General features: G+C 41.4%; 2 protein-coding genes across 5 annotated transcripts in view; one reads left to right on the top strand and one right to left on the bottom strand.

Moving 5' to 3' along the window:
* Positions 1-11,612, top strand: part of LOC121180320 (amyloid-beta A4 precursor protein-binding family B member 2-like) — a 41,955-nt gene extending 30,343 nt beyond the window's left edge. For 3 of the 4 annotated variants that reach the window (XM_041035638.1, XM_041035635.1, XM_041035636.1), the window contains 7 exons: positions 160-287; positions 3,986-4,100; positions 5,561-5,648; positions 7,550-7,633; positions 7,769-7,884; positions 8,195-8,374; positions 9,727-11,612. In XM_041035638.1, the coding sequence (XP_040891572.1) occupies positions 160-287; positions 3,986-4,100; positions 5,561-5,648; positions 7,550-7,633; positions 7,769-7,884; positions 8,195-8,374; positions 9,727-9,897 (882 nt within the window). In that variant the 3' untranslated portion in view covers positions 9,898-11,612. The remainder of the gene's footprint in view (positions 1-159; positions 288-3,985; positions 4,101-5,560; positions 5,649-7,549; positions 7,634-7,768; positions 7,885-8,194; positions 8,375-9,726) is intronic. The other variant, XM_041035637.1, reaches the window with a different exon arrangement.
* A 2,114-nt stretch (positions 11,613-13,726) lies between these two features.
* Positions 13,727-27,152, bottom strand: LOC121181104 (putative methyltransferase NSUN7). The gene is made up of 13 exons (XM_041036905.1): positions 27,110-27,152; positions 26,008-26,142; positions 25,135-25,311; positions 23,405-23,463; positions 22,155-22,291; positions 21,839-21,991; positions 21,013-21,196; positions 20,442-20,655; positions 20,212-20,355; positions 19,851-19,952; positions 19,445-19,562; positions 17,107-17,227; positions 13,727-14,695 (listed from the first exon to the last, which is right to left on the bottom strand). The coding sequence occupies exons 1-13, from the start codon at positions 27,150-27,152 to the stop codon at positions 13,727-13,729; spliced, it is 2,556 nt and encodes an 851-aa protein (XP_040892839.1).
* Between the last annotated feature and the right edge of the window lie 235 nt (positions 27,153-27,387).

Below are 27,387 nucleotides of genomic sequence, written 5' to 3'. Positions count from 1 at the left end.
TTTTTTGCAATGTCCTGAGCTGCAGGAAATAAGGATTGCATGTTTTTGAGATGAAATCTGAAGGATTGTGTGTGTGTGTGTGTGTGTGTGTGTGTGTGTGTGTGTGTGTGTGTGTGTGTGTGTGTGTGTGTGTGTGTGTGTGTGTGTGTGTGTGTTCAGGGGAAGGACATGTACCTGGTGCTGGAAAATAATATGTTGAACCTGGTTGACCCCATGGACCGCAGTGTGCTTCACTCTCAGCCAATCGCAAGTATCCGGGTTTGGGGCGTTGGCCGGGACAATGGCAGGTTAGTCGCTGTGGCAACCACATTAAGTTTTTCTTTTTTTCTCTGAAGGCTGATAAATCTCCTTTTATTTGTCTTCATAATTAATGATTTTGTAAGATGTCAGTGTTGTAATTTTCTCTGAATACATACTGCGCTCTAAGTCATCTTTAACATTTCTGTATTGTAAAGATTGTATTGTATTGTAAAGAAGAATTTTCCAGTGTTATTAACCGCTCACGTGAGTCATGACTCACTGGGGTGTGATATCCTTTTGTTGTTTAGGTTTAAGTTTTTAAAGACGTTATTTGATAGATTAGTCTCCCGAGAAAACACACACACACACGCACACACAGTAAAAGGTCAGGGTAACAATTGAGGGCAGCAGACGGGGGGTGTGGTGACAGACAGAAGAGAGGAGTTAATGATTGATGATGATTGAAAGATTAATTCATCAGTACAAAGGAGAGGATGAGAGGGAGAATGGCCTTTATTCTCTTGCACCACAAATCCCCACCTGACTACCAGGCCCTCTCTTTCACCTCAGCCTAGCTCAGCACAGCAGGCCTCACTAAAGACAAATTCACACACAGCAGTAAAATTGTCACTGTGCTGAGCTGCTTTTGTGTGTGATGTTCCTGACTATAAGAATGTGAAGGAATAAACTAGGCGCAAATCGGCTTGACAGGCCTTTCCTTGACATATGAAGGTTAAAATGAATCTAAAAATGAGCACATTGTGGTTGTGCTGCTGTGGAACCAGTAGAGGGCGCTGTGTACTTCTGTTATGGCTGCATGCACCCACCAAATGTGGGTTATCAGGGACAACCGGGTGATGTGGACTGGTGTGGTTGGTAGGGAGCTGGCACGTGCCTGCACATACATGCACACACACACACACACACACACACGCACACACACACACGCACGCACATTCCACACACACACATATATATACACACAGGAATGAGTGCACTCAGGAGAAGAGGCAAGGCTAAAAGCCCTTGGCATAAGCAGAACCACAGAATTCTGTGGCCTCAGGGATCTTTCTTTCATATACTCAGACATGCAGTGCTGTGTGTTACAGTGTATTTCTAACTTACAACCATCCTGTCAGATAAAACAAATGTATGTTTCCCCAGTGCTTAACCTTTATTTCTACCATCCACATCTACATATAGTGGGAGAGTGTAAGTAGTGGCAATACCTCGGCTGCAGCAGAGGGAGGAGGGGGAGTAGAGGAGGGGTGGATGGTTACAGGGAGGGGTGGAGAGGGGGGTTTTGGCAGGAGAGAGGGAGAGAAGGGGATGAAGCTGCCAGAGGGGGAGGTATGGTTAGTGCTCACTGGGTGTGGAGCAGACAGGTTGAGGAGTGTGTGCACGTATGCCGTATCATCAGGAAAAAATGGTGCATATACAGGATTACCTGCCAAAATAGGAAAACAAACCACTGTGAGTATATTTATGTACCTTTATCTTACCTGGAGACATTTGCTTTTTTGTTTTATTGTAAAGTAGCAGGAAAAGAAAGAGAAGCCACAGATAAGGATGATGACACCTCAGTCTGTAGGGGATGTTGCTGAGCAGGTAGTTTGTGGCTTGATTTTTACAGCTGGTGTGAGATGTGCATGGCACTATTTCTCAGGAACTCAGGTGTAGTGTAAAAAATTGGATTTGTGTGTGTGTGTGTGGAGGTTTGCTCATGGTTGGATGAATAAATGAGGGTGCTAGTAGTAAATAGATAATAAGATAAAGGAGTTGTGCTAATCTGAATCTCTAGTGTTTGTAAATGTTGTAAATGTGCATTCAAAATTCACTGCACCGCTTATATTTTAAATACCTAAAATTTGTATGTCGCAATACAAAAATACCAATAGCTGCATTCAGAAATTTGCTTTTGTTTTTATTTATTTATGGGTTGTTGGACTTGTGAAGATGTTAGAGGGAGGTAGTAGCAGCAACTAGGTTTCAATATTATGGAATTTGAAACCTGGTTGGAGCGGGGATTCTCTTTTTATTGCTGTCCCACACACTCACACTTATGGATTCACCTGTGCGAAAGATTGGAGTGGTCTTCCCATGTGCCACGAAGCTCATTATCGCCATAGAGATTACAGATTCCCACAGCAACCTTGACATTTTCAGGGGCGTCTGCATGATGATAAGATTATATTTAAAATGAGATATCGCTCCCTTTTCACCCGCTATCCCTCTCTTTCCTCTGACTTTTATCTTACCTCCTCATCTGGGCGTTTTATTGTGCCCTTGTCTTTACACTTTTATCTTTATCGTGTACATTGTTGCAGCTCACTTCCAATTTCCTCCCCCACTATTTCAAATTTCTCTCATATTATATTCATTCTCACTCCCACTCTCAGTAACTTCTTTTTTATATATCACTTTTAGAAACTCACAGCCTATTTCCTTTATTTCTTTTAGGAAGCCCAAACCATAAGCAGCCAATTAAAGCTAATTGCATCCAGCCAGAAGAACATCTTTCTGTCCCACTATTCCTTCTTTCTCTCTTTCCTTCGCACCTTATTTAGTTTCTGTTTTATTCTTAATTTAATTTCAAGGTTGCTTATGCATTAAAATGACCTGCAGTGCTGCTCTGACCCTTGCTACAGCTCTTCAACCCACACATGCACGTACATATGGAGATGGTATAAGAAATTAATATGTCGCTCAAGATTAATTCTTAATGTGTGTCAGTGGGTCTGCTTGTCACTTTTACCTAATGTCAAACAGTAGGGGGTTGGTACCAGGGATTTTTTTCTTCAACTAACTGTCTGCCTTTCCTCCCTTGCTTCCTTGGACTCAGAGAGAGGTAAACACATTCTTTCTTTTCATCCCCAGACCCTTCCTTTCGTATCTCTCCATCATCTGTGTCATCCCTTATTGTTTAATTTCCTCTGCGTCTCATCTTTCCTCGTCTTCAGAGTGGCTCTTGATGTACTGTACCACTGTACGCACACACTTAGAGATGCAGGAAATGAAGGTGACCTCCTCTGTCCTTCTCAGTCTACATGCAATTTCTTTAGAAGTATGCACACACATATATACACAAATAGGAATCTTTTGTGGAGTTTCCCTGAGGGTCTGGGCTCAGAAATCTTGTTAAACCTCAGGCTTGTGTTTCGTATTGCATGGAATATTGAAGCACACATCTTGAAGGAGGTTATTTAGATTGGCTTTATGTGCATTTTTGAATGACGTAAATCATGTGTGTGGATGTGGGTGTGTGTGCGTGCTGTACTGGTTTAATTTGGTGCAGCTATATTTCTTTTTCACAGTATTCTACATCTTCATTCCTCTCTCCCTATTCAGCGGAGTTAAATTGTTTTCAGCTCCACTGGGCCCAAGGGAAAGTTCTTCCCTGCTGTCACTCTGTTCGGCTCCCTCTAGCATCACGCTGCTCTATTGATCTCTGGGGTCCATCGACCTGCATGTGTGTGTGTGTGTGTGTGTCCTGTGTTCAGCAGACTGATAAAGGTTAGATCATCTCTCATGTCATCTCCAAGAGCTGTCAGTCTTAAAACTGGACACACTGGCACACATATACACACATCAAGTGTACACAAAACCGCTCATCATTTATCTTTCTTGTCTCCAAGTAGTTCTGAAAACAGACAAACCCCAAACAAACCCTCCTCTCATCTTCATCCCCTTGGTGTTCTTCCCCTCTTGTGTGTCTTCATTAACCCTGTGTTTTCCTCTTTTCTAGGGACTTTGCATATGTGGCGAGGGATAAAAACACCAGGATCCTGAAATGTCATGTGTTCCGCTGCGACACGCCTGCCAAAGCCATCGCCACCAGTCTGCATGAGATCTGCTCCCGGGTGAGTGGTTTGGATTTGGCATGTAGGCTAAGATGAAGAACATTTGCACTACCTCTAAATAGGGAAGGCTGAGAGGCAAGAAAATTATGGTTATGGTCATTTTCACAATTCCTTTTACAAAAAGAAAAAATGAACTGAAACCTGTCAAAAATGTTTTTTAAAAAAGGGCACCCACTTCCAAAACAAAATGACCTGTCGCAAAAATGCTTGTATTATCACATTTACTATTCCACAGTCTAGGCACACATTTTAATCTTCTCACAGAGCATCTGCAGTCCTCAGGAAGTCCAAAAAACAAGATTAAACTCGTCTGAATTTCAGGCAATGCAAAGTATTGTCCTACCAAAATGCAGTTATCCGAGAACTTTCCCTGCACTGCAAGTCCACTCTTAGATGAATACAGATTAGGACGCACAGCATTAGAAGAACAGTATTCAAACCATGTTTTTATTGTGTCTGCTTTCTTCACTTGGAATTAATGGACTTTCCTTTTGCCCCAATAAAACACATTTATAGCTTTTAATGTTTAATTCAGTGTTGGAAAAGATCTTTAAATGCTTCCTTTATTTATGTAGACTCATAATTTGCTGCTGAATTCAATTCTACAATGCATTAAAAAATTCTTTAAGGGTCCAAGTCTTTCTAACTTTCCCTCTGGTGCCTGCAGACCCTGCTGTGACCGCTAACTTAAACAATGTTTGTTCTTCAAATGACATTTGTTCGATTGAGAAAGAGCCTTTTGTCCTTCTTCATAACCTTCATGTTAATTCTAACTACCCCACATTTTACAGTCAGACTATAGAACAGCTTTGTACAGACTTGTCACACAGAAAAGGATAAATAAGGAAAGGTGAAGAATTGGTCACAGCGAGAGTTGCTGAGATGCAGATTTGCTGTGACAAAGTCTCTGATTAAGAATATGTATAAATTATGTGTGGTCTTTCTATGTGTGTGAGTAGTGTGTGTGTGTGTGTGAATGATTTTTCCTGTTTTCATCTGTCCTTTTTTTGTGTTTGTATATACATGTTTCTCCTTGTGAGAAAAACTGCAGGGAAAGCTTTTACCCTGCTACGGAAAGAGGAGTGTGACCTGGTTAATGTGTGTAAATGTCTATGTGTGTGGGTGCTCCCCTGGTGAAATGAGTAGACAGTGTGACAGTATATCAGGGGTGAAGCTGCTCTAGGTTTTCCTCAGCTCTTTCTTGTTGACTCTTTCATCTTTTTTTTTTCTCCCTCATCGTCTTGCACTTTCACATTTTTTTCTTTGTCTCCTCACCCTCCTTCCCCTGTGTCTCTGCAACGGTATACCAATTCTGCTCTGTTTTTACACGCCATTTCTGTATCTGCTTTTGCTCTTTGCTCTTTGCTCTCTCTTTCTCTCTCTCTCTCTCTCTCTCTCTCTCTCTCTCTCTCTCTCTCTCTCTCTCTCTCGCGCGCTTTTTCGCTCTCTCGCTCCTCCAGATAATGACAGAGCGAAAGAATGCCAAAGCGATGGCAGGAGGCTCTCTTCAGGACAGGATGCAGGCAGGACTTGATCTCCCTTTACAAGGTAGGGTTCATTCATACAGTACCCCACTCAGTGTGTGAGTGTGAGTGTGAATGCGATAAGTGACATGCATCAATAGATCCAAGGGAGTTATCTCTTCTGTGGCACACTGGATGCTTTCAAACATTTCCAGGAGCAGAGAATTAAAGAAAAAATAGCAGTGTTTTCATCCCATTGTCTAAAATCAACACAAGCAGAGAATTAAAAAAAATAGCAGTGTTTTCATCACATTGTCTAAAATCAACACAAGTTCAGAACAGGAGCATGAAGGCAGTTTGATAAATACTATATTGGCCTGAATTTAAGACAATATTTTTCTGGAAATCAGGTTTGAAAAAGTGGGGCTTGTCTTATATTTGAAAACGAGACAGTTCTCAACATCAGCTATTCTTTTTGAATGGAGAGAGTATCATTGTAATACTGTCTTCAACAGAGAGTGTTACATTATGGGTCTGAACACTCATGTAATGTACTTTGTTGCCAAGGAGGAATTAAAATCCACTCAAAACCAGTTTATAGCATCTCTCTTTTCTGCAGAAGTGAACCAGGGAGAAAATCAGTCAAACAGCCAAGAAATACAGCTGTCACACATAATGACCTCAAAAAGATAGTGTGAAAAATGCTGTCAGAGGAAATGATTTTGACCACTCTAAGAGGCGAGATTGTGAGTATGTGAGTGGTGAACAAAAATATACTTTTTTTTTTTTGTTTGTTTTTTTTTTTTTTTTTTAAAGTATTACTATATTTTATATTTTGCTTAAGCTTCCCCAACAGGTTGAGTGTAAAATGTTTCTTATCTTCAGAAAATATTGTTTTTTTAAAAGCAGATGCTGGGAAGGAGGGGAGGGTCCTTTATTTGGGCCAGTACGGTGAATAACTTTGGAGCCATTAAAATAAATCAATGTATCTCAGAAGATCCACATCCATCACTAAATGATGGATTAATGGCCCTATTTAGCCTTAAAGGTGCCCTGTGGAGTTCTGTTGTGGACGAAATAATGTTTACATTCACTGTTACTCACCAAAATGTATTGTGCTTGTCCTTGAAACATGACAATGGTGTTCCTCATCAAATATTTACTGTTGCGTATTATGAATCCTGCATTGTTTATATCTGTGTTTATTGGTTTGTAGTCTTCTTCTTCCTTGCGTTTCACACATTGCCATCTTCATTGAAACCTGCAGCATGAAGGTGTAACCCTGTCGCCCATGTGATTGTGTACATGCACATACACAATACAAATAAAACAAGGAGCCACTCATAAAAACATTGCTCCATAGCTCTACTTCAAAAGTAGAAGGTCAAAAACTCCACAGGGTGTCATTGACAGTTGTTTGCAGTTTACAGAGGAATTGATGGTCCAGTGCAGCAGGATACTGTGTCTGTGTTTGTTATCTGACTTTGACATTATCAGATTTACAGAGTGGACATGGACGTGTTCTTCAAATGTTTGAAAAACCTAGACAGACATTAAAAAGGGACTGGTTCTTTCATTGAGTCATATACATGATAACAAGCCTTTTCTGTCACCACTCACTGTATTCGCTCTTGTTGGTGCTCTCCCAACAAGAGCGAAAATAAATTCATATTTCAAAATCAGATTTAAAGAATTTTTCTAACATTAACTTCCTTTGCTTTGCATGGAGGGATTCCTTCATCTTTAGGGAGAATAAAAATGTCTATTTTTGTCAAGGTGAATAATGCTTTTGTAATGCTACAAAACGAAACATTTACCTCTCATTCAGAAATGTTGTGACGTTTAGATATAGACGCCGGCAAGCCAGTGATCAACCAGATACTGAGCTGGTTGGCTACACTTGGGGAACCTTCTGTAAATGTGTATTGCTGGTTATTTTCATTAAGTTAAATGCATCTTTTAAATGTGTGTGTGGCTTCTCCCCAGCAGAGTTTCCCACACCAAAGACAGAACTGGTTCAGAAGTTCCAGGTGCACTACCTTGGAATGTTGCCTGTGGCCAGACCAATAGGTTGGTTTGACACACAAACACACACAAACCATTGCTTATGCACAGTGTATTAGGTGCAAATTATACAGTCTAGTATGTTTTAAATTTTAAATGATGTTTTTTGGTTTTGTTTGTTTTTAACATCCTCTGGTCCAGGTATGGACATACTGAATGGAGCTATAGATAGTCTAATTGGTTCTTCCAACAAAGAGGACTGGACTCCAGTAGCTCTAAACGTGGCAGATGCTACTGTCACCATCAGTAAAGACAAGGTCAGACACACAACTTGCTGTTGCCCTTATACATGTTTTTAAAAACTGCTTCCCCCAGTTTCCCCTGCTTGGCTTGGTAATAGTCTGAGAGGTTTGGCTGGGGGACTTAAATGCTACTGCCCTCTTCTGTAGTGAAAGGTAATTAAAATTTATGGGCAGCAACAAAGATGCCTGAGATTCTCTCCTCCCTGCTGAAATATAAACAGTTTGAGAAATACAAATAAATACAAACAAACTTGAATCATAAATGTATGTACTCCACATGTCTGTGACATTGTGGCTGATCTCGCGCACCAATGTTTCTGACCAGGATGAAGAGGAAGTGCTGGTGGAGTGTCGCGTGCGTTTCCTGTCTTTCATGGGCGTTGGGCGTGACGTGCACACATTTGCCTTCATCATGGATGCAGGCGGGCATCGCTTTGACTGTCACGTCTTCTGGTGTGAGCCTAACGCTGGGAGTGTGTCTGAAGCTGTACAGGCAGCTTGTATGGTGAGTCACTGAGCGAGAACGCAGAGCTGAAACCATGACTCAAATACTCTGAGCCAACTCTTACTAGGTTAGTCAAGAGATAAAGGAATCTCCCTGTTCACATAGATGCATGCTCTAATGTAATTGTAACGTAACCCTAATTGTATACCATGTATGAAGTGATCATCTTAGTCTCTAGACTGTAGAGGGATTAGAAAGCATGGTACTGTAAATAGATAAACTTAATGTACATTCATTATCTGAAGGAAAACGCTGAGTTAATGTTGTTTTTCAAAACTGTTTTCATGGTTAGAAACAAAATAAAGAATCTAGGACTTGTTTGTACGTGCAACTCAGAAAATTCTTCCATAAAACACAACAGCAAACAAATTACTTTAGATATGCATAACCTTAACTAGTTGGTCTTCATAAAAGGGTACTTTCATTCCTAATTGAAGTTAAGGTACTAAGTGCAAAAATACTTGCATTTTTCAAATTGTATTTAAACCAAGGTTGTTCACTGAAAGTACAGACAGGCATAGACATTTAAAGCCTGTCTTTCTGTGAGTGAATGTCCTTGCCTGCAGTTTAGTTCAGTAGTTAGGTTTAGTTTTTTGGTCTTGACAGATGGGTGTTTTACTGTCCAATCCATGCGCTCTATTCAGGTTGTAATGGGACCCTCTGTCAGGGCACTGTTGGTGTAAAACATGCCTTCACATCAAGAGAAGCCACCTAAAGTTAAAATATAGTGCGTTCAGCATCACTTGTCTTTGAGAGAGGACGTCCTTCCAAGTTATCTGTTATAGATTTTCTGTTTAAATTGTTTTAGATTGAATTACACATTGTTCACTGCTTCGCAGGAAAAGATTTCAGAGAGGACACATGTACATGGAATTAGCAACCGCTGCAATCAACCTACTAAAATACCTTTCCAATGATTTTATTTTGTCATTGTAATGTCCATAATCACTGTCCAGAATGACCTCTGTGGTGTTTCTGTTATAATGCAGCCCTACTGGAGGTTACTCATCTTCCTCGTCTCTCCTGTGTGTGAGTCACAAGATTTGTCGACTGCTGGCTGGAATATTGATCACACATCAGAACTTTGGATATATGGACAGAAGCCACACACACATACACACACACACACACACAATAAAACTGATTCACGGTGACAAGAATCATCAGTCATTACTATTGATCACAGTTGGCAGCCTGCACCGGTCCAGCTTTCCCTTCTCTGTCTCTCTTCCTCACACACATACAATCACAAACCGCCACAGTCATAGACTGAGCAGCTGTAACTCTCTATTATTTACACTATGTCTCTCTCTCTCTCTCTCCTGCCCTTCCTCCCTCCCACTCTCTCTCAGCTGCGGTACCAGAAGTGTTTGGTTGCTCGACCACCCTCCCAGAAGGCCTGCGGCTCGTCGCCCCCCGGTGACTCGGTGTCCCGCCGGGTCTCGACCAGCGTGAAGAGAGGTGTCCTGTCTCTCATCGACACACTCAAACAGAAAAGACCCGTCACCGAGCTGCCGCAGTAACCACGGTGAAGCGCTACTTGCTTCACCGTGCCACAGCCCGCAGTCACCATGGTAACTAGTATCATCGCTGCCAAAACCCGTCACGGCCACAGGCCCCAATAACAACCGAAACACAGCAAAGCCCCCACGGTTTAGAACACCCTGTCATGATTCCTTCGCTTTTCTGGAGCAACATTGGACTTACACCTTGAGAGTTTTATTAGATCCGGAGCAGTAAATCTGTCAAGTCTGTTTCCTCAAAATAACTAAGACAAATAAAGACTCTAACCCCACATCAAGAAGGAACAACCACGAGAAATGTTGTACATAGAATTAACTCTCATCCCCCTCAGCGCAGAGAAGGAGTTAGCAGAAGAGCTGCCCAAACTGCTGATCTCTCCATGCTCTTATTGTATTTGTGTCTGTGCCTGTGCTGCCAGCATGATCTTGCATACGTGGACACACCCACTGTCAATCACCTGATTGTCCTGTTAGCCTGTAGGAGTCCCCCCACCCCCCGTCCATCTTTGTCACTATCCTCAGTAGACAGTAACATAAAAGTGAGTAAGTAAATAGAAGGGAAGGAATCACGAAAGCCATTGTGTCTGATTTTCATATCAGCAAGTAATGAGCAGAAGAAAGAAGGGAGCGACCGCAAACTAAAGAGATTTAGCCATGAGTCTACACACTCACCTGTTCAACTGATCCTGCATGAACTTTTTATAGAAAAGTGAATCATTCTAGACAATATCAATACACTGCTGCTGCTTTCAGAGACCGAAGGGATGGGAAATCAGAAGACACATTGCTTATCCTGTCTTCTTAACTCTTTGTTTCTCATCAATTGTGCAAGAATCAGCCTGGAGGGACTAAACGAGTGGTGACCTTTCACCCGAAAACATCCTACATATGCTTTCTGTTTACGTCTCGTTCTTATCCTTCTGTTTTCCCTTGGAAAATGACAGACGATAGCCATAACAGAGGAAGAGAGGCAGGGACGGACCGTGTTACCCCTCTCTCCTCTGCTCGCCTGCTTTCTGTTAAACAGTACTAGACTGCTGCTCCAAACACAGGAGACATCAGCATGCTGCTGCTGCTGCTCTTTGATACACATGCTGGAGGAAATTTGACTTTAAATCCCACCTCAGAATCAGTCCTCGGAGACTTTGTGTCCACTAATAAAAGGGGATTGGCGGCATAAGAAAGCCTGGAGGAATAAAAAGAAGACTTGAGGAATGTGTTTTTATACCTGGGCATGGTTGCGATGATTTTCTCTGAACTGTGAGGAGGTGAGAGAATGATTTTATCCAGCCTCGGCTGTTTGAGAGGAAAGCCAACAGAGAGACATGTTGACTCAAACCAATAGGACTTTCCTGGGCTGCTATCTATCTGTCTCCAGGGTTCTGTTCACTTGAATGCGCCTTCTGTTTTTTGTTTTTTTTTATTGCCTACTCACTTACTGTGCATCTGGTTTCATCAGTGCCACAAGATCACATGCTTTTGCTCAGTTTGTTTATTTTTCTCACACAAATCTCAAGTATTCTCTTGTAGCTCCTTATTTTCACATATCTGACAAGCTTGGATGTATGGTAATATCTTGTGAAGTTCCTCTTTGTAATTAAAATCATCAACCCCCAGACAGATCTCTGGGATGTAGGGGCAGGTAGATGCTGATCATCTGTCCCCCTGTCAAGCTTTGGATTTCTCCACCTTCAGAAACAGTAAGAGAGACACTCGGCATCTGAAACAGTTTGGATAGTGGTGTATTTTTTTGTGGCCTTTCCAAAACCAAAAACACAAAAGCATATAGTTATAAGGAATGGAATCAACCATGTGTTTATGTGTTATAACATAAAAGTCAAACAATATACCCAACTGACTTAATACCTACAATAGTTATTTAGCATAATTTCCAAAGGCAAAGAAGTGTCATTAGGTATAATCACTTAGCTTTATTTTGGTGGTATTTCCAGAGTCTCCAAAGATTTCTTTAACCATCTGGATCGAAAATCTTTTTAAAAACCTGTTTACAAATAAAAAACAAAAATGGAGAGGAGTCAAGAGGAGTGTCTCAATTTAGGAAAATTGGAAATTAGGAAATTGATTAAAATCATTTTTTATCATCCTGCAGATGGAAGATTTTTTTTCAGAGGACTGTTTTGGGACTCAAAATACCATCAGAACAATGTGTTGTTAAACCACCTTCTGGGTTAATTACCTTTTAGAGAAACCACTTTTTGAATGTACAGTATGCTAAAGCATGTGAGGCTCAAACTGAGGCTGGTCATTAGGTTACTTTATGGGCTTACATGGTGCGTCATCAGCCGGTGAGGAGACTGATTTTTTTTGCCTGGGACGTTCAGCTTGAGCCTCTGTCTTAAAGCCATCAAGTGCAGATTCAGGACCCGTTCTTATATAAGACTAGTTTAAAAATTGAAACATTAAAAAGTCCATTAGAGACAGAGTTTTTAACTCAATCACAGAGTTCTAGTTAACACTAGCTGCTATCAGCTGATTAAATCTCTTAGTTTAATCGACAGTTGCCATTGCAGTCGACAAAATCCACATTCGGTGGTTAGACGTGAGAAGCTACTTTTGTTTTTTGTCTGTGCGAAATCAAAGCACCATTGTTTCATTTCTGTGAATTTTTTCACAGTAAATCTTCTGTGTGAGAAAGGAAAGGTGGACAGGCGGAGCAACAGGGACAGGGCCTAGTGAAGGTGTGTCTTGCTTGTCGTCTGTATTAGTATTAAACTCCACATTTAAACTCACAAAGGAAGGAACTAGGAGTGTAATTGAGATTTTGTCGAGAAAACTCATCACCACATCACCTTCTTTTGTCACAAGGATGTTGAAATGTGAATGAGATGACTAAAATTTGTTGTGTACATAATATCCATTTAATGTAACATTTGGCATTAATCGTTGTTATAAGCTATCTTTTCATTTTTGAATGTCTTTAGTTTTCTATGATTTTCTTGAAATGAAATGCCTTTTTTTGAGAACTCACCAAATGGCCAAAGTGTAAAATACTGATATACATTGTTGTAGATAAGAAAAATACGAGAGCAAATAATGAAAACAGGAGAGGCGATTGGAAATTTTCACAGTTGTCAATTAAGTTGATGCTGAATTTAACTGAGCAATTATCTATGCATTCTTTTGATCTTGAGAAATAGAAAGTCGTAAAAAGCCTTGCATGCCCTTGGACGGTTGAAAGAGCGACTGTATGTACTGAACAGAAATATTTTTTATTTTATTTATTCTATTTTATAAAGGTATATACTGATTTTATTAGTTGGGGCAAGTAAAGTCTCTTGACTCAGTGTCGTTGTCTCAGTCCCTGGTTAACTCACAATGCTACAACAAGCTCCGCTTTGCAGAAAAAGGCAGATAAAGGAATATATCTTCACCTTGTACAGTGCACCTGAGAGCTGGATGTCCACTGCTGGTCTGAGGAGGAGGAGGGGAAAGATGATGATGATGATGATTTTAGCAGCAGTGGACTCCCAGCATCTCTGTCACGCTCACACACATAAACAACAACAAACGCACACACACTCCATTTCCCACAGATGGATGTGCTGGCTTCCGTTTGCTGCTCACTGATTTATACACTTTATCAATGTAACCAATTGTGAGAATAAACAGCATTACAAAATACACCACTTGGATTTTGTGTGTCTGTGTGTAGAGTAAGTATTTTTTTTTTTTTTTTTTAGTTCACAGTATTCAGCTGACAAAAAATATGTATGCTTTTCTGAAAATTTGAATACAATTTTTCACTTTTTAAATAATAATTTTAAATAATTCATTTGGGAATGTTTCAGTGAGCTTAATCCCTGCATCTCTATAACCCAGGCAGGGAGACTGAGGATGAGGACGCAGACATGTTGGCATGCTGAGAGTGGGAGCTCCTGGACAGAGGCTGAGAGAGAGAACCGCCACTCCTGGTGCGCAGAGAACTGGAGGACAGGGAGGAAATGGGTGGAAGGACATAATCTGCAACCTTCAACACTTCCTCTGGTCTTACCACCTTTCCTCTGGCCTTAAACGGGCTTGCTGGTTTAGTTACATCCTTCTGTGTTTTCTCTGCTCTTTCAGGCTGTGTGTTTTGTGTCTGCACCTGTTTGGAGGCTGCGGGGAGAGTAGGTGGAGCAGGACGGGCAGGTGAGGGATGTTTTCCAGCAGAGGAAGGGGCACTAAAGACAGCCTGTTGTGAGTTAATCACTGGATTGTCACTTAGCTTGTGTGCAAGGGCTGTGATTGGAGACAAGTGGTGGGGTGGTTTTGCAGAGGACATCAGAGTCAGTGTCAGACGAGGTATTCGTCTTTGTTTACTTTTTGTCAGACGCCTCTTGTGATGTGATTGGTTGACTGTTCTCTTCGTTGGTTTCTTCTTGTTGCTTTTAGGGTGATGCTTGGAGACGGCGGGAGCCCTGCTGGTTTGTTTTGGTCGTCGTCTCAGCTTTCGCTTGCGCCCTTTGTAACCCCTCCTCTTCTTTTCTTCCTCCCCTACCTCATCTTCCCTCTTTTTGTACTCCGCTTCCTCCTCGCTACCCTTTAAGTCTCCCTCACCTTTCTCCTCTTCATGTTCTGAGGGTACGCCTGGATCTCGTCCATTTACAAGCTCCCTTCCTGTCTGCCTCTCAGGGCTGGAGGATGACGAGGGTTTGCTGGAGGCTGAAGCTGCACGATTCTTCCTGCTTTTCCCCTTTTTGCCGGTTTTTGATTGTTCAGGAATTATTCCACCCAGGAGGCCCTTTGCTGCAGCCCTTGCCAGCACATCCTGGACCGTTTCTACCTTAGTGGGATCCGCCTGAAAAAGCAAGGGCAGTTTAAGATTTTATGTGAAGATACAACACATTAAAACTATAGGTCTCCAGGGTAACAGGGTCTGTACAACAAACCGTGCTGCTGTTGAAACACAGTCATAAAGTGACCCTGCAGAGGAGGAAGAGGAGGAGCGAAGAGGAGAGATCGCAGGGGGTTTGATGGCTTTTACTTCCCCACAGAGCAGAGTGTGGTATATAATTTGGAAAGCAACACAACAGTTATTGCCCCGAACCACTTATCTTGTTTCCCTCTCTCCGTATGTAAGATTTAATAGCCATGCTATCAGCTCTGTGAGCCTGTAGGTATGCTGCATTCACGCCATGTCGGCAGAAGGGGAAGAATCAATCCAAGATGGTATTAGCTCTAATGCTAATCTTGTGGCAACATCAGATAAAAAAAACTAAATTAGTTTATTTTGTTGTATTATGTATTTGTAGCAGTTCGATACCAAACCATATACAGCATACAGCGGAAGTGTCCTTTAAGCCTCCTCGCTCTGTCTGCGTCTGTCAGTCAGTCTGAATCTTCATTTACTGTCCTCTCTAGTGAAGGTTGATTGATGTTCAGCACACTGCTTAAAATACTGCAAATGCATCTTTTATACTCTCTTCAATGTTTAATATGCCTTCACATAGTTTTTCATTTATCTTACTCTGACAGCATTATATGCTTTGAGTCGTTTATAAGCCTCAAAACTTTAATTATGCTGCCAAAATAAGAGTTTGTCATAAAATGTGGAAGACTACACCGTATACTAGAGAGAGGCATGAATGATAGCAGCCTGTCAGATGTTTTTTTGTTGTTGTTGTTTTTCAGTGCTTGTTGGACAGATGGATCCTGTTTCAAATGAAGATTTGTGTTCTCTTGTGACTTTGATTTTTTTTTTTTTTCCCGTAACGCAAGCATCATGGCTGTGAGGTCACTCACTGTCCATCACTTGTTTTCCAGACAAAAGTATCTCAACAAATATTGGATGTATTGCCATGAAATTTTATACAGACATTTATGGTCCCAAGAGGATAAATATTATTATAAAATTATATTAATTACTCTGAGTATCCCTGGAATCTTCCATGAATGCCATAATGAGGCTCGTGTTTGTGGTTTACAGTAAAATGTCTTTACAACGTTTGGATAAAGAACCATGAAATTTGCTACACACATTTAAGGCCTCCACATGATGAGCTGTAATTACATTTGTGATGTCTGTTGTTTACTTTCCGTCTAGCTCCACTAACACATCATAAATTGAATTTGTCCAATACTCTGGTTTACAACCAAATGCTTTCTATTTCTTACTTTAATACCACAGAGTCTCTTGCAAGCTTAAATTTTAATTATGCTGCCACAGTTAGAGTGATGAAATGGGGAAGACATACTTTATACTAGAGTGAGGTATGATGAATGGAGGCCTGTCAGATCAGTTCAGTGGATAAAATTACTACAGGTCCCAGACGTCTATTTTCTTGTATCTCCCTTTGCTCTTTAGAAAGACACATTTGGAGGTGACTCCTTCCTGCCTTACCCCTTCTCTTTCTGTTTGTCTTCATGCTGCTGTGTATCTATTTCAGGTCCCCTTTGTCCACCAGCACAGTTTCACAAGTGGAGTCATTCATTCTGGGCAGCAGTGAGCCACCTCAGAAGCGTCAGGGTAACTTAATCTGCAGCCGCAGCCCTGATGTGATTTGATTCACTGAGAGAGTGAATGTCAATCTAATTATACATGAGCATTAGATTTTAAATTAGTGCACTGCCACTGGACAGGTAAGCAGGACCTGCCCCCCCCCCCCCGTACATATTTGTGTGTGTGTATTTGAAAGATAAACACATACACACACAGGCACAGTATCCTCTCTGCGGCATTTTTTCGAGCTGCAGGGGATCAAAGGAGCAGCATCTCATTTCCTTCTGTTGTATTTTTTCTTCTTTTTATGAGCAGGGTGAAGAAAGAGGAGGGGGCAAGTAGAAGAGCAACGAGGTGATGCAACAAGACTGGAGGGGCGGAGGGCGGGCTGGAGGAACGATACAGAGTTATCCATTCATCTTTGCTCTAAAGTACTGAAATGTTTCAGCGGAGCAGACATATTTCATCTTTAACTTGTCTCTTTTTTATGGAGTATTGGAATAATGCTGCAGTGTTTCAATGAGCAATCGTGTGTGCGTGGGTGTGTGTGTGCAGGCGAGCAGAGACGGCCGACCTCCCAGCAGACAGACAGTAAAAGAGTGCAGCCTCAGCACTACTGGAAGGTCTCGTCGCATAGCAATCAGACAGGTGCACACACACACACACACACACACACCACAAAGTCTCTGTTCCCTTGCCCTCTCCATTTCTATCACTATCTTTCCCTTTCAGTCTCTACGTCTCACACCTTCTGTCCTCTGCTCTCTCACCTGTCGGGACAGTCTGGCTATAAAGCAGCCGTTGGTGAACTGAGATGGCTCGAGTCTGAAGAACTTGGAATCTGTTGCGTCTCCTGACTGGGAGTCAACCGGGAAAATTGGACCGTTCACCCTGTGAGAGGAGACACAGCAGGAGGTGAGACTGTACAAAGCAGTTGTTAAAAAAGATGATATGTAGCATCTGCAACATTAATTCATCATTGCCACATTAAGTCAGAGAAGTGTTACTGTAAATTAATAAAAGTATTGCACAGGAGAACTGACAGTTTCAAGAAATTACACCAAGGTACCATAAATTATTTTGACAACCACATACCAACTTTTCTTACTCATAAACTGAAGCGCAGTTTCTGATGATTCTACAAACTGACAATTTTTATCCAGCATAACTCAAAGGACGGCTTCTGGATGGCTGTAGATGAGATCTTAGAAGAGATGTTCATGTTCTGCAGAGGATAAATCCCACTGACTATCTCAACAACTATTGGATAGATTACCATGAAATTTGGTTCAGATACCCATTGTGCCCACATGATGGATCGTAATGATTTTGGGGGAATCCCTGACTTTTCAGCTAGCCACAACAGTATGCTCAACTGTTAACTGTAGATATAAGTGGACAGGGGAGGGGCTCCAAGTCAAGTGCCTGTGATGCCTTGTTGGTAAACCAGGCTCCTATAAATGAGCTTACATCTGCTTTAAGCAAATAGCAATAAATAAACAGGCAATAACACATATAGTGTAATGACGCATAAAATCCTCTGAGCGGTTTAGTGTGTGTAAAGTCATATATAATGTTTCTTTTAGTTCCTCCCAGGCCTGTTCGATTTTTAAAAGGGAACTGTCACATTCAAGAATGGAAAATTTGTGTGTTGACAGTTTGGAAGATTAGCATGTGTTAGTTGCTACTGTTCAGTTCCGGTGGCAGCTCTTCTGAAAACAACACAGAAAGCATGGTGCTAGATCTCTGTCTTTTCTTTGAACAAGCAGTGTAAACACACAGGTGAAACAGCTGCTGATCGTCTCATTGCACTTCAGTAAGTTGATAAAAGAGCTTATGTTTCCTAAAGTAATGACATTTGGATTTCTTTGAGAGGATGGATGGTAGAAAATGACTTTTGTGGAGAAGCACGCGTGAAACCGACTCCATTTTTTTCCAAATTTTCTCCACCCCATTCACCCCGACTGTAGGATTAACTACTGTCCCCGCGGCAACCGCAGCTGATCCTTTATATTGTCATCAGCCTAGTGACTGCAACCTCATACACAAACACACATACATACAGACACAAAGATTAATACTCAAATGCAGACACACACAGTCATGCATACACACACTACAGTATTTGTGAATAAATCTGTTGTATTTGTGCTAAACTCTCCGTCTTTCTCAGCCTGATTTAGCTGTCTGTAATTCTCAGAGATGAAGCTCACTGTTCATTACACTTGGGTTCTGTGATTACATGCAGATGTTGCATGAGCAGCTGTTGAACTGAACTATTTTATTTGTGAGCGTGTAGGTTTAGCTCATTTACAGCTTGCTGTATCTAACACTCTTATGTGGTGTGAAGACTGAAAGCAGTCGTGTTACCTGTTGTCTGTACAATGCAAGAGGATACATGTTTTGCAAATTACTTATGTTAAACAACAGAGGTCCTGCAGTTTTTACCCAAATCTCAGTGTGAAGCAGGCATAATAAAGGAATCTCACTTTGACATTTTACACCAGACTTCCTATGAGACAGCATCATCACAAAACAAACTCAATTTACTACACCGCTGTACCTGTGTAATTTTAATTAATTTAATTTATAAGGTGTTATAGGTGCCATAGTCTAACAAATGAGGTTTTTTTTTTCATCAAAGCCATAAAGTCTAGTTTTATAAAATGACATCTTGTTTGAACTCAGTGAACAGAGCTGCTTTGATGGATGAAAAAATACAACAATATGACAGAATCTCAGTGATAGAGAGAGCGCAATTATTCAGCTTCAAAGGCCTTTTGAGGAAAGTGTTCAAGCAGGTCAGCTTCACTGTGTGCTGCCAGTCATCTGTCGCTGTGTGTCACAGGAGGGGTCTGAATGTGTTCAGCTTTGTGCTTTCTTACATATGTAACTTATTTAGCTTCTTTAAAAAAAACCCATTGCTTTATGTTTGGCTTGTAGAGGAAACAGTTCATCACTAATTTCAGTTTTCTCATTACTTTTGTGGTTTGAGCCTGTGGACAAGTAATGAAAAGTCTGACTGCATAATTAAATATGTAATAGACTTAAGAGACTTAATAACTGCACAAAGAGAGAGCAGGTGTGTTTATGTGTATGTGTGTTTACCTGAAGGGCAGCAGTTTGGGGTGAGTGTGTGTTTTTTCTAACACTCTTTTCACCAGCTGTTCATTTTCCTCAGGATACACTGAGCGTGTGCAGTAGACCACTGTCTGAACCTTTGGGACTGACAGATGGAGAAAAGGACAGAAGAAAATGAACGAATGAAGAAGAATAACCTCCTATTCTACTGGCATCTTATCAGCAGGCCAGTGTATACAGTATGTACAAAAGACAGACCAGTGTGTTTGTGTATGTGTTGTATGTATGCTCCTTACATAACTGTAATCAGCTTTAACTTTTCATATATACTGTCATATATACTATACTGCTTATTGAAATGTTTGTTTTATTGCTTGGAAAGGTGTGTGTGTGTGTGTGTGCGCGCGTGTGTGCGTGCGTGTGTGTCACTCACAGGTCAGTGCGTGGGCTAACAGCCGTGTCTGCCGGGTGGCCATTGTGTGTATTTTGCGCTGGGATACAGAACCGTGAGACAAGTCTGGTAATAGATCCCAGTCTGTCAACAGAATGAATGACAGGATATATATATATATATAAAAAGAAGCCTCATAAATTCATGGCCTAAGAAATGCAAAAGTCCAGGAAACATGTTCTGACAGATCCCGTTGCTCATGCGTCATTTGGAGTCCTCTTCTACTCAGATACTGATTATGTATGTGGAGGATTCATCGCTTCAGACTCAGGGTGAAGACAAGAACTGGGCCTCTCTCTCTCTTTCTCCCTTGTTTCATCCCTTCCTCTCGAAAATGACATACCTCCATGTTCACTGTGGATGGTGGGCACGGGGTCATTGAGGGCAGAGGACGAGCACTGCGGCAGCACTATGATGACCTTTAAACGATGGATGGTAGCGTCCCACTCATTCAGACTGCAGAACGCTTCTGACAGGACTTTCACATCTACAGTGGGATATGAAGGAAGATCCTCAGATATTTAAGCAACAGACTTTTTTTTGTTTAAGTTTGTGTCTCTGCTTATTACTCACTCTTGATATCCATGTTTGTGAGTAGGTCCCGAATCTCTTCCACCTGTAAAGATGTGTGATCAGCACCACACACCAACACCCTGCCTGAGCGGGCAGAGGCCACCACAGCTATGTGAGCCACAGTCACGGCTGAGAAAGACCCCACCACCAGGACGTCACCGTTATCAAACAGCAGGGGGCGCAACACACTTACTGCCACACACACACTCCTGTCCTGCAGGGAGACAGACACACACACACACACACACACACACACACACACACACACACACACACACACACACACACACACACACACACAGCCTCTGTACATTTTAAAGTGAGTACTTTTATTTTAACTCAAGTAGACTGATAAATCCTTGTACTCTGCTTAAATACAGAGTCGGTAAACTGGCAATCAGCCTACTACTTCAGCAGGACATTGTAGTACTTTGTCCACCAGCCAGTCTTGTACCTGTCTTCCAAAATTATCTTCAAAAGCATGCTCCTGAGAGAGGAAAGCATGTTTCTCATTTGGGATTTTCATTTATTTTTAGCTCAGTTACACACTTCACTACACACAGATTTCTACCTGTATGTTCAGTACATGTGTGGTGGTGAGGCTGCTGTGCTGGAGCAGAGCATGAAGCTGCTGGGGGAAGACGAGTGTGTCTGGACAGAGAGAGTCCCGGCAGAACGTCGAGTCCTTGAGGTCAGTCGTGCTCTTCACTTCACACAAGCCAGCGCTTTGCAATGCTTCACACACCTCTTCAACACTATGGAGGACAGTATATATCTGTCAGTATATCTGTTTGCTTGTTATTTGAGACACAAACATCACAGGGTCCTCATTTTCCTCCAAAACAAAACAAAACAAAACAAAACAAAACAGATATTCACAACAAATAGAGTAACATAGATACAGTACATCAGTGACCCATTCAGTTCTACAGCAAAAGCCACAGCAGCACTTTTTACCCTTAAGCCATAGGAATGCTGAACCGTCCTGTCTCATACACGCCTCACTGAACTTCACCGACCATTAACCTCTTACTGCAACAACATGTGCAGGATTGTGCACCATGTAATCCCAGCAGATTAATACTCAAACAGACTGTGTGTGGAGTCTTGAGCGTGAAGCAAAGAAGAAAGGTGAAAAGCTATTAAATGCAAAAAACAGAGCGTTTAGTATGCTCAATATGTTCCCAAATACGGGCACTTAATGGCACCGAGAACAAAAAGAGGCTTGGGTGTGATGCTCTTTCTCAGGCAGCAGCCTGAGCCTCAGTGTGCCACCAAAATAACTATTGATTTTTTTTTGCACTTCTCTAAGTTTAACTCTTGACTTACATAATGAAAGCAAAGAGAAAATAAGAGCAGAATACAATTCTGAACAAGTGTGAAATAAGTACCGGTACCTGGTCTTGAGTGTATTGACCCATGCGTAAAGTGGCAGACGTTTTGCTCTGTGCTGTTTGGTCCTGACAGGATCGGACAGAAAACAGGAGACACTCTGCAGATTCTGTTTCACTCTGCAGCGAGCTAGAGATGCTGCCAGTTTTGTCTTACACCTGTAACAAACATGCACACCACATGATTCATTGGAAATGTACTTCATAGACTGGACTTTGCCTAATTTGAGAAAACTATCAAGGCACAGCTGATGAACCTTTTTCAGAGCTGCAATATAAAAACTCTTAAAGAGATGTTAGCACCTGACATCTACACACACACCTGTGCAGACTACTCTCCAGGTCCCTGACTTCGCGTACAGGCTCCTCTCCTTCCTTTATTGAACGTTCACGCAACATAAACCTTCGGTCCTGGAGGTCAAACAGCATCACCATCGCCAGCGGCAACAAGTCAGCGGACTGTAAAACATGAACACTTTCATCTTAAATCTGCATTAATTGATAATTTGGCCATTCTGGGGGTGTCAGCAACAAGCTACACAACACTGACATACACCTTTGAAGCTGATATGCCAAACGTATTAGGAAACAGCAGATATGGAGCGACATCTGCATTTATTTATATTTATAATGTAAGTCTAATGTTCATTTTCCTATTAGCACTTCTTTGGTCTCAGTCAACTCCAGAGGGAAACATCTGTCTCTTAAACTGCTAAATACTCCACTGTGTTTATTAGCTAATTGCTAACCTGGTTGTTTGGTGCTGTGAGACTGAACCAGAACATTAAAGTTCAGGCCTGTAAAACCGAAACAATGAGCTGAAAGACACTGAAGTGCTCTGCAGAACTCAGAGGAACTGCAGAGTCAGGTGATAAGTCGGGTGTGTCTACTACCAAGTAGTCAAGTATTTTTTTGTTAACATTAAAACACTGACTGTAATCACCTTAAGGAATACAGAAGAGTATAAGCAAACTTTTCTCAGATGTTCCTGTATTTGCTTTATGGTGATCCTTTCCTTTAACCTCTTTTCTCAGGGTGTGTGTGTGTGTGGGGGGGGGAGCTAGAATATGTATATTGCAGTAAAGGTGTGTGTGGAATTGCAAAGAGCTGTGTGGCAGCTTTTATAGTCACACTTGCAGACTAATGACCTGTCAGCCTATTCTCTATGTTTCACCCATCCCTCAATAAAGTCATCATTTACACATACACACACACACACATGCCCTGCACACTTTCTAAGTGTCTCTCTTTGTCCATGTATGTGTCATTGCTTAGTGTTTTATGGTGTCGTTTACAGTTTCCCAGTTGGAGAGTGTGTCTGTCTCACTCCTGTATGCATCATTTGCCACCTATAACCGGCCAGACTACGCACAGATCTGAATACAAATGGCCTTTAACTGCATCCCTGACTCCCCCACCAGCATTTTACCATATTCTGATGGAGCACACTCATATGGACAGAGAGAGCACAGCTACTTCACTTGACGACAGATAACTCCCAGACAGCGAGTAAGCACTGAAGTGTTTTTAATCAGTTTTGGGCTTGTGACCACATGTCAAATCTGGACTCACAATATGCTGAGAGGTGTGGAAGCAGCTGTCAGTGATGATGTCCTCGAGTAAATCTTGGTCTAGAAGAAAAAAAAAAATTGTGCTGTTAATGAGCAGAAACACGTTTAAACAACAGCTGGATTTCATGGAGTATCTAGCCATACCATTTCAAATATTTAGCACCACCCTAGAAAAAATGAGGTGAATTTACCTTTGGTTGTGGTTCTCATAGCAATGAAAAAGTGAAATTTAAAATTAGTTAAACGGAAAATTCAGTAGACATCTCATTCCAAAAACAGTGTCCTCTTTATTCTGAAAATCCACAATTCATTGCAGTTTGTGTGTTTTGTCAGTAAAAAGTAATTCCTGTGATGGAGATTATCCTACATGTTTGTAATGCTATGTGTTTATTGATGTTTGTGCTTTTTCAGCATAGGAGGACTCATCGGCCTGTAGTTCCTGGCAGCCATGGAGGTCATTCCTGCACCAAGCATGAAACAGGCATGTTGGCTATCCGTTGTTCCACTGCTAACATTTTTGCGATGTTTGTTGTCTCACCTATGCTACTCATCTGTGTCCTCTTCTCCAATCAGAATAGTCTGCTGTGGAATCAGGGGTTAATTTATACATCCTCAGTGGTAGGGTAGTTAAGAGGAGGTTGAGCTTGGTGTTGATCCTTTAGTGTTTCATTACCCACCATTTTTAAAGCACCATTCTTTTTTTTTGGCCACTTGGGGGTGCTAGAACCAGTGACACTGACATATTATCAATAAAGTTAATATGCCTAACACGTTAGGAAACAGTTGCCTATTTACACATCCAGCAGTTATGGAGGAACATTATTATTATTATTATTATTATTATTATTATTATTATTATTATTATTATTATTATTATTATTATTATTATTATTATTTTGGAGTCGTGCTTCTTGCTACCTGATAAATATAGTCCAGTATTCACTCTTCTTTTATATTCTTATTTGGTCGCCACCAACTCCTGAGGGAAATATCTGGCTCTTTAGCAACTAAATTCTTCATCATTCTATGTTGAGCAGCAAGTTGCTAATTGGTTCTGTCTGCTGTTCAGTGCTGAGCAGGTAATGTCCAGGTTTTTTAGAGCTTTTCTTCAGTGAAAACAGCTGCATACAGCTGGACATGGGGTTGACTGGAGCAGTGAGAGTGAACCAAAACAAAAACGTTGTGGGCCAGAAAACCAAAGCAATGAGCTTCATCCATTTGACCCATTGTTAATGAATGATGAATGCTGTGGAATCAGGTTAATTTATACTTCCTGTGTTTCCATGTGTGGTTGCAATATGGGTCTGTACATGTTCGTGTGTGTGTGTTTGTGTGTGCCCATGGCATGCACCTTCTTATCACCTTCCATACAGACATCTGCTGCACCTCCAGCTCTAGTAAATTGCAGTCACATGGAGAAAAGAAATGTATGACTATACGTCTATATACTATTTAATCTGCAGTCTGCAGTTGAAGCTTGTATTCAGAAGTGAATATTGGAGTCGACACATGCTGCAACTCCACAGCTATTCATTATAGAGATAAGGCTGCCTTATAGGAGGTGGGTAAGGTCTGCAGAGGTAGCAGTAGAGTAGTTCAAATTAATTTCTCCTTGACTCTATGTTTAATCATCAGTCCGTCCCCTCCTGGCAGGATTGATGGTTCTACTTGAATCTCAAATCCTGGAACAATATGAGTGACTTCAGAAATTCATACATAGAGAAATCCTACATTTGAGTGTGTTGAAGGCGAGTTGGTAGGCCTGTCTCTGTGCGGTTTTGTCTCCGCTCTTGGGTAGTGGTGTGTCCGTTTTCTTCCCATAATGCAGAAGTGTGACTGGCTTCTCCTCACGCAGCTGCTGGAAAATGGTTGATGCCTGCAGATAGGCCTGATCTGATGGAGGGGAGACTGCGGGGAGAGGAGGGGAATAAGATGGTGAGGTAGTCTGTGAGGTAGATCATTGGAGCAAATTGGATGGGAGAAGTAAGATAACGTCATGAAAGGAGGGAAGAGAAATTAGAGGAGAAGAGATGCATATGAACATGGAAAACATATGCATAGGTTACGGTACATGCCATGACAAATGAAACTGTTTATTGTTACTGCTCTTTCCATAACAGCAGGAGGTTTACATACTGGTAATTTGGACTGACAGTTGACCTTTTTCACAGCAGACGTTTTGAGTTGTCATTTCAGGAAAAGCACAGGTGCATTTTATTATTTTACATGTGCTTTTTGAACAAGGAAAATCAACATAAGGCCTTTTACTAAAAGAAAACAGAAGGACTGAAACTCTAACTTTAGGATAAAGTTTCAAAATATGGATGGCTGCTTCAGCTATAGGTGACTGCAACCTGATGCTACACACAGGTATATTTGAGAGCCTTGTTTTTTCTTTTCACAATAAAAGCTAAAGCCATTGTTCAGTGTTCAGTAAACTGTTGCAGCTCTGATCATATGATTGATCAGTGTAAAACCTTTGTAAATGTTGTGAATATGAAGAACCCTTACACTGTACTAGAAAATAGGCTTGAACACTTTTGTATTTGATTAAATATCCTTAGTATGAGGTGAAATGTTGAAAGATTCAGAGCTTTATCTTACCTGGTGAAGGTAAAGATGAGTTAAGATGAGGAAGAGGAAGAAGGAATGAGAGTGGCTCCTTGTTGATCTGCTGCTTGTGGTCTTGATGTGAAATGTCCTCTGTCAAAGAGCTGGAATTCACATTCTCGCTGAAGCCTAGTGTAACAGAGTGTGTCTGTGAATTTGGATGTGTACAAAAAAAAAAAAAAAGAAAGAAAGAAAAAACCTCAAAACAAAACAGCAGAAAAAAGACCTTACCTTTGTCTGCCATGATCACAGCAACAAAACCAAACACCTGTCAAGTGCTCCTGCAAACAATTTTCAGCCTCTGTACCAAAATTTGTCTGTTTCTTTTGTTTAATTCTTGCTCCGAACGAGCATCGAAACAGACATTGTTTGTTTACAGAGTTGAACCCGAGCTCTGCAAATGTAAATAAGACGCATGGCATCAGTCATGGGTGACATGTGATCCACCTTCCAGTTTCTTTGAATGTGAGACAGTGCGGCTGTAGGCCACTGTGGGTAATTGGGCTCCTCCTGGTGCAATTAGGCAGCCGGTCAGATACGTCAGCATGAATAAATAATAGGCTGCTGTCCGACCCTGGACAAAGGTCCACCTCTCACTGACCTGCTTCACTCATCTCTGTGCAGCTGCTCCGTGCACGCACGCATGGGCACACACACAGACACATATAGTTTATAGTTGGCAGGATGCAGTTTGAACCAGTGTGAACCAGATGTGGGTATTCGGTGACATCACTTGACTTGCGGATTAGCATCCAAAAGTTTGCAGGGACCACTAGCCTCTAATTAAACTGGATTAATAGAGAGAAACACACACAGAGTCTAATCGGCTTTTACAGCTCTCATCAATGTTTAAGCACAGAGTTGGAACTGACCAGAAATGTGCAACGTGTCCAATAAAGCCATGTCAATGCAAATGGGATAAATTAATGAATATCAAACAGCAGTGATTTAATGAGTGTGAAGCAGTTTCCTGTCCTACACAGGAGAAACTCTAAGTCCACTTTAGAGGAGCAGCGCTAGAAGAAAAGGCTACAGCAGCTTAGTGTAATCTGCATAGACGATGATGGGCTGTTTAAAATTGCATAGCAGGTCTTACCTTTGTCATTCAGAATCCTTCTCATGGGTACAACACAGCTCATCCTCTCAAAGAAATGCAGCTCGAGCAAGTATCCCGACTCTAACTATTAACCACAAACTGGTAGCTTCTGCCCTGAAAGTATTTTCCTACTGTGCATTGGGTATCATACTCTGTCCCAATGAACTAGAGCCTTTCAAACACTCATCACCTCTTTGTCATGCATGGTTTTGCTCTGCTCCAGAGTCCTGAGTTTGAAATGCCATGGCAACAATATGATAATGAAGGAGGCCTTTCTT

The sequence above is a fragment of the Toxotes jaculatrix genome, chromosome 4 (genome assembly GCF_017976425.1).
Source record: "Toxotes jaculatrix isolate fToxJac2 chromosome 4, fToxJac2.pri, whole genome shotgun sequence".
In the NCBI taxonomy this organism is placed as follows: Eukaryota; Metazoa; Chordata; class Actinopteri; family Toxotidae; genus Toxotes; species Toxotes jaculatrix.
Note: the sequence above shows the minus strand (reverse complement) of the source record. Positions and strands in the feature narration are given on the sequence as shown.

Excerpts from the sequence above, each read along its gene's own strand:
- LOC121181104 (XM_041036905.1), bottom strand. The coding sequence starts at position 27,152 with ATGAGCTGTGTTGTACCCATGAGAAGGATTCTGAATGACAAAG. Across the intron at positions 25,312-26,007 it reads CTCATCTTTACCTTCACCAG|TCTCCCCTCCATCAGATCAG; the intron begins GTAAGATAAAGC and ends CTCTCCCCGCAG. Across the intron at positions 21,992-22,154 it reads CTGGAGAGTAGTCTGCACAG|GTGTAAGACAAAACTGGCAG; the intron begins GTGTGTGTGTAG and ends TGTTTGTTACAG.